This window comes from Colletotrichum phormii (assembly GCF_030913505.1).
Source record: "Colletotrichum phormii strain CBS 102054 chromosome Unknown BDP81scaffold_9, whole genome shotgun sequence".
Lineage (NCBI taxonomy): Eukaryota > Fungi > Ascomycota > Sordariomycetes > Glomerellales > Glomerellaceae > Colletotrichum > Colletotrichum phormii.
Window position 1 is genome coordinate 1,464,940 of NW_026851451.1, and position 15,664 is coordinate 1,480,603.

General features: G+C 52.0%; 5 protein-coding genes across 5 annotated transcripts; 3 read left to right on the plus strand and 2 right to left on the minus strand.

Annotated features, from left to right (window-relative positions):
* Positions 1-116: 116 nt before the first annotated feature.
* BDP81DRAFT_318560 (nuclear pore complex protein An-Nup82) lies at positions 117-2,853 on the plus strand (the record flags this gene model as incomplete). Its single annotated transcript, XM_060584368.1, has 2 exons — positions 117-473; positions 529-2,853. 2 exons carry the CDS (start codon positions 117-119, stop codon positions 2,851-2,853), a joined length of 2,682 nt encoding a protein of 893 aa, XP_060445946.1.
* A 2,090-nt stretch (positions 2,854-4,943) lies between these two features.
* BDP81DRAFT_427274 (uncharacterized protein) lies at positions 4,944-5,529 on the plus strand. Its single transcript, XM_060590342.1, has one exon. It carries the CDS (start codon positions 4,952-4,954, stop codon positions 5,423-5,425), a length of 474 nt encoding a protein of 157 aa, XP_060445947.1. The 5' UTR covers positions 4,944-4,951; the 3' UTR covers positions 5,426-5,529.
* Positions 5,530-5,713: 184 nt separating this feature from the next.
* On the plus strand, positions 5,714-6,909 carry BDP81DRAFT_460880 (uncharacterized protein; the record flags this gene model as incomplete). Its single annotated transcript, XM_060593700.1, has 2 exons — positions 5,714-5,759; positions 5,822-6,909. 2 exons carry the CDS (start codon positions 5,714-5,716, stop codon positions 6,907-6,909), a joined length of 1,134 nt encoding a protein of 377 aa, XP_060445948.1.
* A 5,517-nt stretch (positions 6,910-12,426) lies between these two features.
* BDP81DRAFT_449385 (uncharacterized protein) lies at positions 12,427-12,936 on the minus strand (the record flags this gene model as incomplete). Its single annotated transcript, XM_060592398.1, has 1 exon — positions 12,427-12,936. The coding sequence occupies one exon, from the start codon at positions 12,934-12,936 to the stop codon at positions 12,427-12,429; it is 510 nt and encodes a 169-aa protein (XP_060445949.1).
* Positions 12,937-13,703: 767 nt separating this feature from the next.
* On the minus strand, positions 13,704-14,817 carry BDP81DRAFT_460881 (putative short chain dehydrogenase/ reductase; the record flags this gene model as incomplete). Its single annotated transcript, XM_060593701.1, has 6 exons — positions 13,704-13,741; positions 13,806-13,894; positions 14,028-14,272; positions 14,346-14,485; positions 14,585-14,687; positions 14,776-14,817. The coding sequence occupies 6 exons, from the start codon at positions 14,815-14,817 to the stop codon at positions 13,704-13,706; spliced, it is 657 nt and encodes a 218-aa protein (XP_060445950.1).
* Positions 14,818-15,664: the final 847 nt, after the last annotated feature.

Sequence of the window (15,664 nt, forward strand, 5' to 3'; positions counted from 1 at the left end):
ACCGAAAAAGTCCACGAACGACATTCGAGCTCGATCCAGCCTGCAGCACCTATTCAACCACCCGAAAGCCTGCAGAGAATCTCCGACACATAATTCTTACGCTTGAGAGGGACGCAATGCCCAAGGTCAAGAGCTATACGGCCCCGTGGCTGTCGCATGGGCCGGGCCACAGCTTGTTCGCGCCCTCCAGCGACGCCTCCAACAAGGCGTTGAGCGCACCGTCACCCTACGGATCCAAGAAGAAGAAGATCCAAGGCCCTAGGCGAACGATTGCGAGACGAGGAACCGAGGTCTTCGTTGCTGTTGGCAAGGAGTTGCGATGGGGCGATCTGGCATACCTGAAGGAGAAATGGTCAACGAAACATGCGCACCGTCGCATGGGCAGCCGTGTCAAGCGGGAGGACTCGACGCAATCGTTCGACGACGACGCCATTCCCTCGACGGAGGAGGCGGCTACGGCCCAGGGCTTCAGGGTAGGTTCTGTCTCTCAACAGAGCGAGTGACTAGGGATGCTAACAACTTTCTTAGACTATCAAGACATCTGTCGCAGACGACATCCGGCAGCTCGTCATCTCCCCGAACTCCGATTACCTCGCTATTCTCACGGCACATACCGTTCACATTTGCGTGGTTCCCGACTCTTCGCATCTCACGGCCGAGGATACTGGACCTCTGCGACCCAAGATCTGGACACTGGGACCTACAACTCATGTCACCTCGCGATCCTCAGTTGCGTCAGCTGTATGGCACCCACTTGGCGTCAAGGGCTCTTGCCTAGTCACCGTCACGACCGATGCGATTGTACGCGTCTGGGAGTTGTCACTGACCGATCGGTGGTCATTCGACTCTCCTACACTATCGATTGACTTGAAGAAGCTAGTGGATGGCACGACGCTTGACCAGGACTTCAGCGCATCCACAGCTGCTACGAACGCCAGCTTCTCACAGTACTCTCTCGAGATGCAGGTGGCCTCTGCTTGCTTTGCCGGCCGTGGCTCCGGAGGATGGAGTCCTATGACTCTCTGGGTTGCAATGAGAGAAGGCGACGTCTATGCATTGAGCCCCTTGCTGCCCCAGAAATGGGCACCGCCTCCTACTCTTATCCCATCCCTTTCAGTGTCCATCGTATCCAAGGTGGCCGCCCTGGAGGATGACCCTGCTGTATCCGAAATGGACAAGCTTCTCGCTCAGCAGCAGCTCGAGTGGATGGGTGATTTGGATTCTCAGGAGCCCCAAATCCTCGACACAGCGCCGGGCGAAGAGACCGTGGAGGTCTACACACGACCCTCCCGGCCGGGAGTTATCCCAAGATTGCAAGGCCCGTTCGAATTCGATGCCGATCCCGAAAGCGAGGATGTCGGGGACGGCCTTCTAACGGATCTGCTAGTAATCGGGAAGAAGGTGGACACCGACGACCTGATGATGGGCGAGGATGAAGACCTGGACTTTGACGAAGGTGACCAGGAGGGTCTTTCTCTCTCGGTCATCTGCCTCTTGTCCACCACCGGTCAGGCCCGCGTATACTTGGACCTGGAGGGCGTCGAAGCACAATGGTTGCCCCCACGAAACAAATCCAAGCTTGGACGTCTCTTGTCCGCTGCCGACCCACCTTCACTATTGACGTTCCAATGCATCGACACCATGGCTACAACAGAAATGAACGACGACGCTTGGCCGACATTCTCATCAGATGTCATGTCACGCTACTCGCTTTTTGTCACTTCGCACGCCGGCGTCACGTTCCTCTCTCTTTCTCCCTGGGTCTTCCGGCTCGAGGGTGAGCTCTCAGGCGAGTCGGAGGCGGGCTCTGACTTCCGTCTCGGCCTCCTTGTCAATGGGCAAAACTCTATTCGCGAAAGACTCTATAACCAATCTTCGAGCGATGTCAACGTGCCGCTCGCCGCATGCGCCGCCATCCGCGATCCGGATTTGGGATACTTCCTTCTTTCGGCCACTCCGTACGAGCCGATTGCCTTAACGTTCGAGACACCCGAGGACGACTTTTCGCCCGTCCGCCACGAAACGCCCTACGAAGAGAAGCCTACGACGATGGAACCGTTGGACTTTTATGAGCCTCGCCCAGCTTTCCAGCCGTCGCACGCATTCGAGCAGCAATCCGACCTTCCCGAGCTGATTAACAGACTCCGCAGCTCGCGCCACAAGACCATTCTGAACCAGGAGATCAGACTGTCTCCGGTGACGCTGCAGATCCTTACTGACGCCCATCGCGTTCTCGGCGAGGATACCTACCGACTCGGCACAGCCGTGGCGGAGATTTTCCGCCGCTGCGCGACTCTCCAAGATGAGCTCAGGGATCAAATCAAGAAGGCAAACGAGGTCAAAGAGAAGATTGACAAGATTGCGGGCAACGACAAGGCCGGAGACGGTGAAAGTGACGATGTCCGATTCGAAAGACGTATCGCCGAGGCGCAGGATCGACAGAAACGACTCAACGAGAGACTAGAAGGCGTCCGCAAGTATGTGGGCAAGGCGGCAACAAGAGAGCTCAGTGCCAAGGAGAAAGCATTCGTGGCAGAAGTCAAAAACGTGGAGGCCAGCGTTCTGGGATCATCCTCGGACGACAGCCCGGCAGTGAAGCAGCAGAAGCAACTGAGGAAACGTGTGGAGGACGTGCAACGACTCAAGGACGAGTTGGTGGCAGAAGTGGAACGGATACAGAAGCAGAGCGAGGACGGAAAGGGTGGGAAGGAATCATCATCTTCGGTGTCGGAGCTCAAGATCCCGACGGAGATCCGCAAGGCCAAGCTGCAGCAAGTCATGTCGCTCCTCTCACGGGAGACGGCTCTGGTCGAGGCTGTAACATCGCGCCTGGAGCGTCTCCAGACGCAGTAAGATGGAGTTGCGGTAGACAAGGTGGGATGACAGGATACCAGGCGGCATTTACTTCACGCCTCGTCTCGGTTGGTGCCCAAGAGCGATACAAGGGCTATCATTCATCACACTGGCTATTGAACCTTGGGAATGCAATAGATACATGTTGGCGAATGTCGGATGCACCAATCGGTTCGATGGCAAGCGCAGGGCGTAAGGCGACACGAGAACAATGGAGGACCACGGACATATGTTTCGAGAATTGGGAACGCACAACCGTAGCATGATTTGAGGTTGGATCAAAGAGACGGAACTATCTGACTCGGGCAAAGATTGTCTTCAGGCCGCCTAGTACCCGTCTACGATATCTTGGTGCTGCCAGTAGGCAAGGAAGATGCCGGTTTCTGGGCGTTATCACATAGCCTTGAAATGGGGTGTCGTCAAACCAAGAAAGGAGATAATGGTATCATCTCGAATTGAGGTAACCTTTATTACTCAGTACCGATACTTGTGGGTCTCGAATTGTCGTCCAATCACACGTGATCGCCGCTCTACAGCCTCACTTATACCATGTTCATCGAACCTCTCGCCTATCAAATACCAAGGATCGTTCCATCTGCATTACTTTGTGCCCAGCCCGTATCACGAGGGCTGGGTGCCCGACCGTCTTGTGTGAGCCGAATCCGTTGACAGAACACGATAATTCAAGGTACCCTATCCAGGAGTTCGGAACAGCGTCTCAGAGCATCGAAAAGTTAGGACACGAAGCCACGACCTCTCAACCCGTCGGGTGCGTGGGCATTCGGATATCATGGCTCTCTGTAGTACCCGACGACGGTCAAGCCCGCCTTCCGTCTCATCTGCCCTCGTGGCTCTAGGGCGAAGCTTGCATGCAGCAGCGAGTGTCACCTTCAGGCTTCGCCCGGAAGGAAAATAGGACAAGGTTATGGTTGCTTTTCCCACGTTTCCACTTTCCGCTTCGCACGCAGCATGTCTACTTACCTATTGTGAGATCGTGCTTCTCTAGTGCCTGGTCATCCCTGCCATACACTGCCCTGCTTTGCCTGCCAGCAAGAACGACGGATTCTCGCAAGGTCCAATTGTTCGCTGCATGGGCTGTGATGGGGCGCACATTTGACAAGGGCATTCCTCGCACGTCCGCTCCAGCAACTCCCCAACTTCAGACGAAGCCGAAAGACAATAGGCGAAAGGTCTGACATTGTCCTGGGGTTCCCATTCCGACGTCCACACACGTACGAGCGAAGATTCGCAAAGCCCAACCTTCCTTTCTTGTTTCGTTTCTTTCCCCCCCAGAGCTCTGTGCGATCGTCGTCGTGGGGTTGCGAGCTCACGGTTGCTTGACTCCCAACGCTCGCTCGCAGAGTCGCAGCACAGCAAAATCCGAGCACCAGCCATATTGTCTCAGATTGATCTTGACCCGCGTTCTAGAGAAGATCCTCTCCGCCTAGGGGACATGCCAATCATATGGCAGTCCTGCGCAACGGCCCAACGATGACGACTGGCAGGCATGAAGCAGTACCCGGCAACAGAGCCTAGGGCGGGCGTGTGTATGAGACTACGAGTCTACGCCAGGACAGCGGGCTTCTCCGTTGTCGATGCGTGGTTGAATGGTGCAACACCAGAGCAACGACAAGAAGCTCGCGAGTCGGGCCACGATCGAGAGTTGTGCGTATTCGGGTTTTGAAGCTTGTGCGAGAGGAAGACAAGGAAGGACGAGACACTGGACTCTTGCGTGGAATTCGACGGCTTCTTCACCGGTCTCTTGCACTACTCGTGCCAGCGAAACAGACTGCTAGGCAACCCGACCAGCTGGCTCCTATATATACTATTTCAGGGCCGCCGGAGGAAGGTTGTCTAGCCAGCCACGATTTCCTTCGTCATCGTGGTCCTTGCAGAACGGGAGGAATGCGGTGAGTCGCATCTCTGTCAGAAGTGGACGAGCTGAGGACAAAAGTGCAAGACCTCACCTCGCATCTACGATAGGGCCCAGCCACATCAGTTGACTGGCCACCCTCCCGTATGCAGGGCGGCCCAGGGGAGTACACGGTATGTACGAGCAAGACGGGGGCCTGTAATTGGTAAGTCCCGACTCGAAAGCATGGCATATACCGAATGTGGCCTCCGAGTGGTGGTCTCAAAAGTATTGGGCTTGAGTGGAGCCTTTTTTCTTTTCGTTACATGCCTCAAACCCTCCTCCTTCCAGTGGGTGGCTTGGCCGCTTTCCAATACCACAGTCCAAAAGAAGATTATACCAGCACGTTTCTTTTTCCATTGGACTACTCCGTATATCCTCCCCATTTCCGGTAACCGCATGTTCCCTGTTGGCAGGCATATATACACACACTCGCATGAGCCGAAGATCAGATTGTACATCGCCCATAGACATTGGGATGCACAGCAGCTGAAGCTCCCTGCCTCCGTCGCTCGGTCTTGGATTACATGCTTCTCTCATTCCTTGCTTCTCGAGCTTTTCGGTACATCTGAGATCCATAGAGACTTTCAACTCGTGCCATGTCAAGACCACTGCCATTTCGCCTCACTTTCCCCTTTCTGTCAGACGTGCCGTGCCTGAGTGTACGTTGTGGGATACAACCGCCCAAGTACTGCAACGGTATGCCCGAAATGCGCCATCTCAGGCTGCAGGGTCCTCCTGCATGCCACAAATTTGAGTTGCCCATGGGATGATGACCCAGAGATGCAGCCGTAATGTATAAGAAGTGCCCTTGGCCTTTCATCCTCGCCCTCCTTCTTCACCAACCTTAATTCTCAAGCCTCTTCTCGCTTTTCTTTGCACATGCTCGTTCTGCTCAACGATACAATCGAATCCACAACATTGCCAACACGTCCTACATCTACAACAATGGCCCCTAACCCGTTGTGCCTTGTTTGGCGTGAGCAGATCATAGGTAAACATCTAGATATGCTCTCGTGATGGGTAGAACACGTGAGGAATTAACGCACCTCGCAGATAATCTTCGTCTGATCTCAGGCCGTAGTGCTCTCATTGACATTTACACCTCTCGCCAACCTAATAAGTCATACACTATCTACGCCGTCAAGGTCCACCGAGGCAAACGTCAAGAGATTCTCTCAGCAACGGGCCGCGATCTGGAAGATGCCTTTGAGAACCTCCACACCAAGTCCTCTCAGGAGGTGTATCAGTTCATCGAAGCCAACGGTTTCGCCTTCCCCCGAGGCGTAAGATCTGAAGACTCTGAAAGCTCTGGGAGTGAAGCCTCAACAATGGACGCCTCCGATGTGCTCTCTCTGTCTGCCGGCTCTGACAGCGACAACGACAACGACGACATCATGTCCAGGAGGGGTAAGAAGACAAAGTCCTCGCACCGCAAGAGCAAGCACAAATCCCACAAGCACACCAAGAACGACTCTTCTTCCTCCGAAGAAGAGATCGACTCGGAACCAGAACAAACCACGCGTACGCGCCGCCCGGCCCCTGGGCAGCGACCATCGTACATCCCCGCGCCCCCCATGGCCGCGATATCGCAACCTCCCCCTCCACCTCCTGGCTGGACAGGTCACCGGGCACGCATCTTCCCCCGCGCGCCAGACGGCGTACCACCGCCGCCCCCACGGGGGAGCTTTCCCCCAGGCATGCGACTCCCATCACCACCTCGTGGTATGGCCCCCGCGCCCGTGACCACCGCCGTGGTCCCGGCCATCCCTACCGCGCCCTCGAAGCCTGTCCGCCTCATCATCAACTGGAGGGGCCACGGCGAGAAGAAGATTGTCGAGAACTGCCAGCCGAGTCACCGGGCCCTGCAGAGGACGGCGCTCGCCCACGTGCGCTCTCAGTGGCAGACATTTGACAACGTGCTCGCCCAGGAGATGACGCCGGGCAGGCTCTGGGGGCTGGGTGCCAAGGTTCGCAAGGTGGCGCTCGGCAAGGACATGTACTCCATCTCGGCGGCCGGCGGGGACGATTTGGGTATGTACTTCAAGGCGGAAGATATCCCCATGTTTGAGGTCGAGATCGATCACGACGGAAGCATTATGCCGCCTCCGCCGCCGCCTCAGCACCACCACGGTCAGCGGTGAGATATTAAAGGATCGTTTTCGACTTCGGTGTAATATGGAGGAATCTCTGCATTTGTCTTTTAAATGGGATTCGGATTGGTTGTGAGGCGTGGTGTTCCATGTAAGCATACCTGCATTTCTCCCGAACAGGTTTCGATTTCGGTCACCACATTTGCATGGGTTCTGGGGGTTCATCAAAATTGCAGTTCGAATTTTGGTTGCAGGGTAGAAAGCAGGCTCAATGGGAGGAATTTGTCTTCCCTCGTTTATTTTCCAGCTTGTATTTGATTCGTTATCTTTTTGGACAGAAGTGTTAGGTCTAGATAGTGCATTATGGCGTGGGAATGGAAGCAATGTCACTCATGGGGGTTTTGCTGTTATGGTGTTACACAAGTTTGATATCAAAAGCGCAAATTTTCCATTACAAGCACCGTTCCCTCTCGTCCCGTAACCCGAGGTTTTTGTGATTGGATCTTAGTACAATGTACTATAACGTTTATGAAATGGTGATATGGTGATCAGACTGAGGCATTTACTCACACGTTGTTCATTCTCACCTTTACCTACGATATCGAGCCCGCGCGCCATAATCGTCGTCAGGGGTTTGGGGGATATTTCTCATCACACTATCTAAGCCGGCGTCAAATGGTACATGTACCCGTATCCACGCGGGGGTTCGGAGCCCTCAGCCGGGGGGCGACACTTAGGAAGTGAAAGGGGTTAGGTTGCTGTGCTGCGACCCGGGACTTGCGAAGGGGGGGTCGATTGGGTGGGGGCGAGGGATAGTGGTATGCCCCTCGTCAGCCTCACGAGCAAGGGGGTTGGGTGATGGGTGGTGGGTGGTCACCCCACGCGGCTGCGGCAGACGCCTTGCGAATGCAGGGTGACAGCGGCGGCCATTGATGAAAGCTGGATTTCGATAGTTCCCGGGACTTGGGTTGAGGAGTGAAGGAGGTTCTCGGTTTCTGGGTAACGGATTACCGGATGATGGGTGTGATTGGGTTGTTGGTGGGTTTGCCAAGGGCTTATTGGTGATGTTGGTTGAGGTGCTGCTTCTTCGGTGAGATCTCTTTTGAGGCAAGACGGCCGGGTTGGTGTAGGAAGAGTATGAGAACGAGGGTTCGGTGTGATGGTGTGATGATATGTAGAGGTTCTCGCGATTACAGGGCACGGGATAACAAATGATTTGTCTTCTGTCTTCAAACCGAATGAGAAAGCTGGCGATATTTCTCTGTGGTACTATCACGAGACATGACCACTATCAACCCAGATCAAGCGCTATACCACGCGCGTTCCCACTTGATCCACAACTCTAACTTTTGATAAGCTTCAAGGACTCTTTCAAATCTGCTGGAAAAGCTTGCTAGGCGTCTCTGCAGATCTAAGAGGCCGTCTTCGTTGGTGAGACTTTCTCGTGGCATGCGGACTACGAGTGTGGCCCAGGTTGCGATCCGTTGGACTTAGTTGCGACCTCTTTGATGAGAGATGTTGACGAAACGGAACTGACTTTTTCGAAAAGAATTCTCCATCTAGGATACTCCGTGAGACGGCATAGCATGTAGTCACGAACATCGTTGCGAATAAACTCATGCATATGCAGCCTCGAGTCCGGCTTGTTCCTGAGAGTGTCCCCAACGACGCTCCACGGCCTGCTTGAGACGCATAGGTACCTTAATGAGGGGGGTTTTGGATAGTTCCTTGAGCGTTTTCACAAATATCAAGGCGTATGCCTTCGACTCCATCCAAACCATCAATGCAGAACGTGACTTCGCACGATAGCTTGACGATGCGGATCCCCCAAGGAGTCTGAGCAAGATCTCCAACCCAGATGGCATACATCTGAGTCCAGTTCGGGACGGATCAAACTCCCGAGTCGGTTCAATGAGTCTTGGTGTCAGGTCCATGGCAAACCCGTCTGGCTAGGTATATACGGAGCGCTACCAAGCTCCACAAGCAGGACAGGTCGATAACCCCCACCTCGTTGGGTTCGGATGATGGACTTCATGGCCATCTCTGAGTTGTGCGTGAACAGCCTCGCAACTTAATCCTTTCACTGGGTTGTTCAGAGAGGCCACCACTAGCAGCCATTGACGACAGTCAGGGGTGTATCCTTACCCCTGACGGTTTGCCTATTGGAGACCTTTGATCGCTGAACCAACGCGCACCAGTGGAACGGACTGCTGCGAGTGGGGCCAACCTCTGGCGGTTCCATGAAAGAGCTCCCTGCGAACAGGCCCCTCAGCTCGTAAGAGTGAGGGAAACAGTGAAGGTAACCTATTCGGAAATTGAACAGAAGTATCGTCGCCATTTAGCATGCTGCTCCACCTGATGGTGCTTGCCGAGAGTGGTGAACATCAGCTTAGGTACCTATGATTCTTCAATCGTTGTTCGTAAATTTGGCAGGGGGTCGCTGAAGAGTCGTAGTCACACGTCCTTCAGCAAAGACGGCTACTGGTTCGTGACAATAGGATCCTTTGATGCGAAGGAGAGGTTTACCGTATTTTGCGTATTTACCGCCACCCGGTAGACTCTCTTGCTTCGCATTCATGATGTAGACTGAGAGGCCAAGTCTAGTAAACGAAATCTGGAAATTTTCGTTTATATAGATGCCATGGAAAGGTTGTCTATCGGGTGAAGAACTGCTACTCACAGCAGCAACAGCAACGGCGAGAATAGCAATAACAACTATATTCCGGAATTTCCAAGCCACTACATCTAAAATTTACTCAGTCCGTCACGCCTTTGCCAAGATGTCTGACGATAAGGACCCCAGAGTAACGTCGCCAACTGTTGTATACGATCACATGAGGTTCTGCAACAATTACTCTTACACTGAAAAGAGAGAGAACAGAGAGAAGGGAGAGAAACTGACCATCCTCGTCTCTGAACATGTTTATTCGACTACGGAGCCCGTTCTCAAGTTAGCTTTCCAGGACGAAAAAAAAGTCTGCTACCTCAAGCCGCATCCGGTAGGCGGTCTTGACACAATTTGGATACGAAGCAAGCTCCAAGGCGAGAATGAACCCCCCAATGAACCGGAGATGAAGCATTTGGTCTGTTTCCTCGAATTTAAGGGCGGGAATCAAGCCGGCCTACTTTTTTGGACCGAGGAGGAACCCGATTATCCAATGATTTTTATGTGTGATCCTCACATTGGAAATTAGCAGGAGAACTTCGCGGTAGTCTTTAGACATAGTCCTTGGTTTCTCTCAAATCCATATACGCAACAGCCAAACCTGACCGAGGTGGCTAGAACACTACCGCGGTGGACTACAGCTTGTTGAGGTTCACTACTCCTAGAGAGATAACTCGGAATCTCAGATATCGTCAATATTGTTAGGCTCTCAAAATATAACTTTGCATCCCATAAACTACCTCATAGACCGAAGAAACACATCGTGTGCATGTATCCGCGAGCACGCGATGACTCGTGTGGACGATGGTGTGCCCATGCTTCCGAGGCTGACCATGTTTCGACGGTTGTTTAGTTGACTTCTCCGGTCGATATAGTGACATAAATGCCATGGAATTGTCACCTACTGTCTCACGTAACGCAATTATGTGTTCTCATTTGGGAGATAAGCTCAAAATAAGCAGCAACAGCACACTGCTTAGGGCCCCCAAAGTAAAAGAACCACCATGACACGTCTTGTATATTGCTCACGCTGAACACGAAATAATTTTCAACTTTGTCCGGCGTAACTCCCGTCTACTATTAATAATATCTAGATGAGTCCTGTTCGTTGTGATAAACTCTAGCCACCCCCCTTCCCCCCAACATGAATAACAGACTCGGCAGCCTACACAAAGACCGCCCTCCTCTATTAAACGTCCAGTGTCAATTACTAATTGGATCGTAGTAGTAGAAGACGTAGCATGATCACGCAGTCAACATCAACATGATTCTAGGGCAAATCAGATCTCACAAGTAGCTGCCACTTACAGTCATAGAGGGAAAGTATCTGGCGATAACGTGGATGGTTCTCGGGGGTGTTTCCTTGCCTCTGACGGTTTCCCTTTCTTGACTTTGGATTGCCAAACGTACTTGCATCAGTAGGATGCTGCAAGTAGGGCAAGATTCTGGTATTTCCATGGGGGAATTTCTCGCAAACAGGCTCTTCAGCTCTTGAATTATGGGGGAAACAATAAAGGTTGTTCAGATTTCTGAACAGAAGTGTCATTGCTTTGGTTGGTACTTCACCAGACGATCCTTGACTACCTACCTTCGAGTAAGCAGGTAAATCTGGCCTGCTACCCGCCACGCGTCTTAATCTTTGCTTGTTGAACATCATCATTGACTACCATCACGCGCTTGATAGATTCTCTTGGAAACAAGTGGACGCCTCCAGCGATTGGCAAAGGCGCTGCCGTCCCGCAATTATGGAATCCCTTCAACGCAAGGTAGTCGCCGCCTCTCTGGGACTTACCGCCCAGAGCAAACACCCTTTCTTCAATTTCCGGTATTCCATGGTGTTTTCCAACAGCAGGAGCAAGTTCACTGGGTATAGAGGAAGGCGTTTATATAAATGCCATGGAAAAGCTGCACGTCTAGTTGGTCCCTATCCCAAGATCATAGCCATTTCCCCCCTGTTTTATCCAGCTTTCAAGTTTTTTAATCGACAACTCCTATCTGTCGCTCCATTTCGCCTTCGTCGAGATGTCGGAACCCATAAGACTATTAAAACTACCATCTCTCGGGGAATACATTAGCGTCTACGTATCACCTGGTGATAACCCGTCGGATAGATTCGAAATCAAGCGAAGCCCACTTATCCCCAGTATTCTCATTCTGACACACAAGATTTTCGACGGCATGCGGATTGAAGCATGCCAACTCGTTCACAAAATCTGGAACGTTTGCTACCGGAGTGAATTCACCACCGAGTTGGGAAAGAATGAAGGAGAGCTGGTAGGAACTTTTAAACATGAATTAAACTCTTATCTGGTCCAATTCAATGCGAAACATATAGTCTATATCGATGATCGACTAACGGCACTTCATGCTGTCCAAAAGACAATCACTTTCACGCCCGGTATCTTGGAGGAAGCGAGCAACTGGGTAACGGTGACTTATGGGCGTTCGGAAGAGGAAAATAGAGAGGCATGTTGATGACTGACGCGGTCATACATTGGCCACAAGCTGATGCTTGTGTTGTCAGCCACTTCTGATTCAGACGGATAAATCATGGCTTCTTCAGACTCGATAGCTTCCTCTTATCCACTACGCTTAAAGAGTACTCTGATTTTTCAGACAGTTTCAATAGTTCTAGTGACTCTTTTAATTTTCATTTTCATTTCACAAATTACTTGAGAAACGTATCGCACGCCTGTATTGAATGGCACGCTGTGAATCATGTGCAGATGGTGATCTGCTCAACAGAACTGACCGACAGCCTCCCCGACATTCAGATAAGTAGCCTGGAACTTGCGTAAAGTAGCTACACACCTTAAAGGTTGATCACGCTGTGCATATAATGGTCCTCTACAACCGAGCTCCAAGTGTATTCTTGACTCCTCCCATGGTCAACAATCAAAGGATCAATCCCATTCATTGGAGAGACTCTTCCCCCCAGCATGAACAACATCCCCGGCAGCCTGCGCAAAGACAATCCACTTGGCCATCCCGCCGTCCGGCGTGATATTCACCCACTTATGCTTCGTCCCCCTCTGCGTGACCGAGTCGCCGGCCCGCACGACCCGCTTCTCCCCGGAGTCGAGGTGCAGCTCCACCACGCCCTCGAGCATATACACCACGTCAAACGTCATGGTCCTGTGCATCGGCCACTCTTCGCCGGATTTGAGGACCGTGACGAGCGCCGAGGTGCCCTTGTCTGGTGTGATGACGCGCGAGCTCAGGAACAGAGACTGTGTGCGGTCGATTTTGTATTGTTCAATGTCTGCCTCGCTGGAGAGGTCGAGCGGTGTGTTGTGGGTGGAGGTAACGACTTGAATCGAGCCCGAGGGAACTTGGTGCGATTCCCGGGTCCCTGAGGCGTGGGAGAAGACGGCTTTGCCGGTTGCGTCGTGGGTAATGATGTGGTGGGACATGGTGTAAGTGGTTGAGGTGGTTGATGCACGATTGAGATTCTACCTGAAGTTCAGGCGATCAGAAACGAGTCCTGTCTATAAGTAGGTATACAGGGACAGCGAGGCATCATAATATATACGACATTGACGTTATTCATCGGTTAGACAAAGTTGGCAAAGTTGTCCCCGGAACCCAAAGTTTGTCAGCTTAAATCAGTCGGGATTTGTGGTCCTTCGAGAAGACGGTCCTCAATGTCTGTATTTGGCAATTTTGACGCGGTGCGGGATTTGGAAACACGTCACGCTAGAGCATCAGCGACGATTGTTCAGGACCTTGACCCATAGGGCTGATGCTGCGACTTCTAGAGAAAACTTTTCTCCTAGTACGTGACAGCGATGGACAAAGCATTGAATTACTGTTCGGAGTTCCATGGAAATGAGGATAGAGTCGGGAGGCGAATCATGAGTCAGGTGGTGAAGGAATAGATTCCTCAAGACCCCATATGCTTCCTTCGTAACGTTGACGGAAGAAGAAAACACTGCAAAGACGATGTTCTTTGAATGATAAAAACTTGAAACTTATGAATACGGCCCCCAGAACCTTCCGACTTCTCAACCACACAGCCTCGGGACATGGACTAGACACTGCTTTCCGCTCTCTGCACGCACATGATGACGGCTTTCGAAGGCGCCTCTATCGCTTGGTAGACAAGAAACGCTGACTGAATAGGGAGGCCAGGAAGGTGACATCAAGAAGTGTATAGCATACTGGACCGTCGTCAATGCCTCTAGCAAGCCAGATAGCCCCCATCGACATTCCAGTGTGCTATTATTCACTGTAAGTACACGCCAATCACGGATATACAAACCAAGAGCGGGGCTAAGCTTACCTCCTGTCACGTATGAGGCATCTTCACTCAAGAGAAAGCAGATGACCTTTGCTATCTCGTCGGGTTGACCCATGCGGCGAAGCAAGGTCCTTGGAAAGCATGTCCGAGTCGAAGAGTCCCAATGCCTCGCCGTCTCGAAAGATCTTGGTATCGACCGGCCCGCTGATTCAACCCTTCAGTCAGGATGCACAAAGTTTCACAGTATTTGAGAAATCCACTCACGGTAGTATCGTGTTAATCCGGATGCCATCCTTAGCGTACTCCCCAGCAGCTGATTCGGTCAACCCAATGACGCCAAACTTGCTGGTCGCGTACGCAGCGCTATGCGGTAGACCCTTTCGACCGGACGTGCTCGAAACGTTGACGATTGCTCCGCCTGGCTTTGATAATAGTGGCAGTTGAGCTCGCATACAGTCAAGGACTCCGTTGAGATTGACGCCTATGGTCTTGTCCCAGTCTTCTTGAGCCTGCGAACCTAGGACGTCAGCGTACACCGATCACGGCAGATACATGCCCTGGAGAGGAGGGTTTGATTCTCACGATTGTCTCGATGATTGTAGATCCAGTCCCACCAGCGACTCCAGCGACGTTGGCGGCCCCATCGAGTCTCCCGAACTTGGTGAAAGACTCTTGGATCCAGGACTTCACCTCATGGTCGTGGCGGACGTCGACTTTGGAAGCTAGTACTTTGGCTCCAGCTTTCTCGCCTTTGCTTGATTGTCAACAATTGCTCCAACTTTGCGATGTAACTACGTTGACTTGGCATCAGAAGACCTTACACTCTCTCACGGTCTCATCTAGGCCCGCTGCATTCACGTCGCTGACCGCAAGAGCAGCGGCACCTCTTTGCGCTAGTATGACTGCCGTTGATCGACCTATGCCCTAGAAAATTGTACCACTTAGCTATTACATTAGGAAATCATGATTGAAGCACGTATTGAGACCACCGGGTTAGGTCGGGAGGCTTTACCGATGCGGCACCGGTGACACAGAACACCTTTCGTGCGAACATGACGGATCCAAGGTTTGCCTGATTGGCGTCTGTACGGTGAAATAGTTCAGACGGGACACCAACTCGTGGTAATATCTGTTCAAATTTGGCTGCGCAGCGGAAAGCATCTTAAGAGTCGTTGGAGTAGGCCTCGTCCAAACAGCAACTTGGTTGTGTTGGTCGATAATTATTCCGTAGTTAGCCTACCGTCTCAATGCGGACTGATATTCGGCCTAACTTTCAAGTGCCGGCCAAGACAGGACATCACCTACCCGCGCCTACATGCATTGTTGAAGCTGAACGTTCACTCGAGTCTCATACATTCTGACTTTGAAGGGCTTTAAATGTTGCTGTAACAGACACACACCTCTAGTTCCGCATCATATAGTCTTACAACTAGTTCCAGAAACTACCGCGATTCCAATCACACATCAATCGCTTCTTTCCCATTCAGGACCAGCAATCTGACACTCTGACAATGTCTTTCTGTTGGAACAGCAAAGGCTGATAAGGAGTAATAGGCAGGTACCATGGGCTGGCTGGCACCTGCCCTGGGCGAAGTGGGACAACTGGCTTAGTCATCACGGCCGGATAAAGGTGGGGCAACCACCCAGGCCGTCACTACCTACTTCGACCGACTCCTGCCTACAATGTAAGAAGAACAAGAAGAAGAACAAGCAATAGGATCACCAACAGACGAGTGATAATTGCTACCACTATTTGTCGTATACGACCCCGTGAACCAACAGCTATCCTACGCGTCGCTTATCTTCATGTGATATATCGGTACTTTAGGGAGCACACACATATAAAAGGAAACCGATTTCGTATAAGTAAAATGTAGCAGTGATCACGATCGGCTTTCTAG

What these genes read in the sequence shown, in the direction of transcription:
- BDP81DRAFT_427274 (XM_060590342.1), top strand. Translation starts at nt 4,952, where the DNA reads ATGGCATATACCGAATGTGGCCTCCGAGTGGTGGTCTCAAAAGTATTG.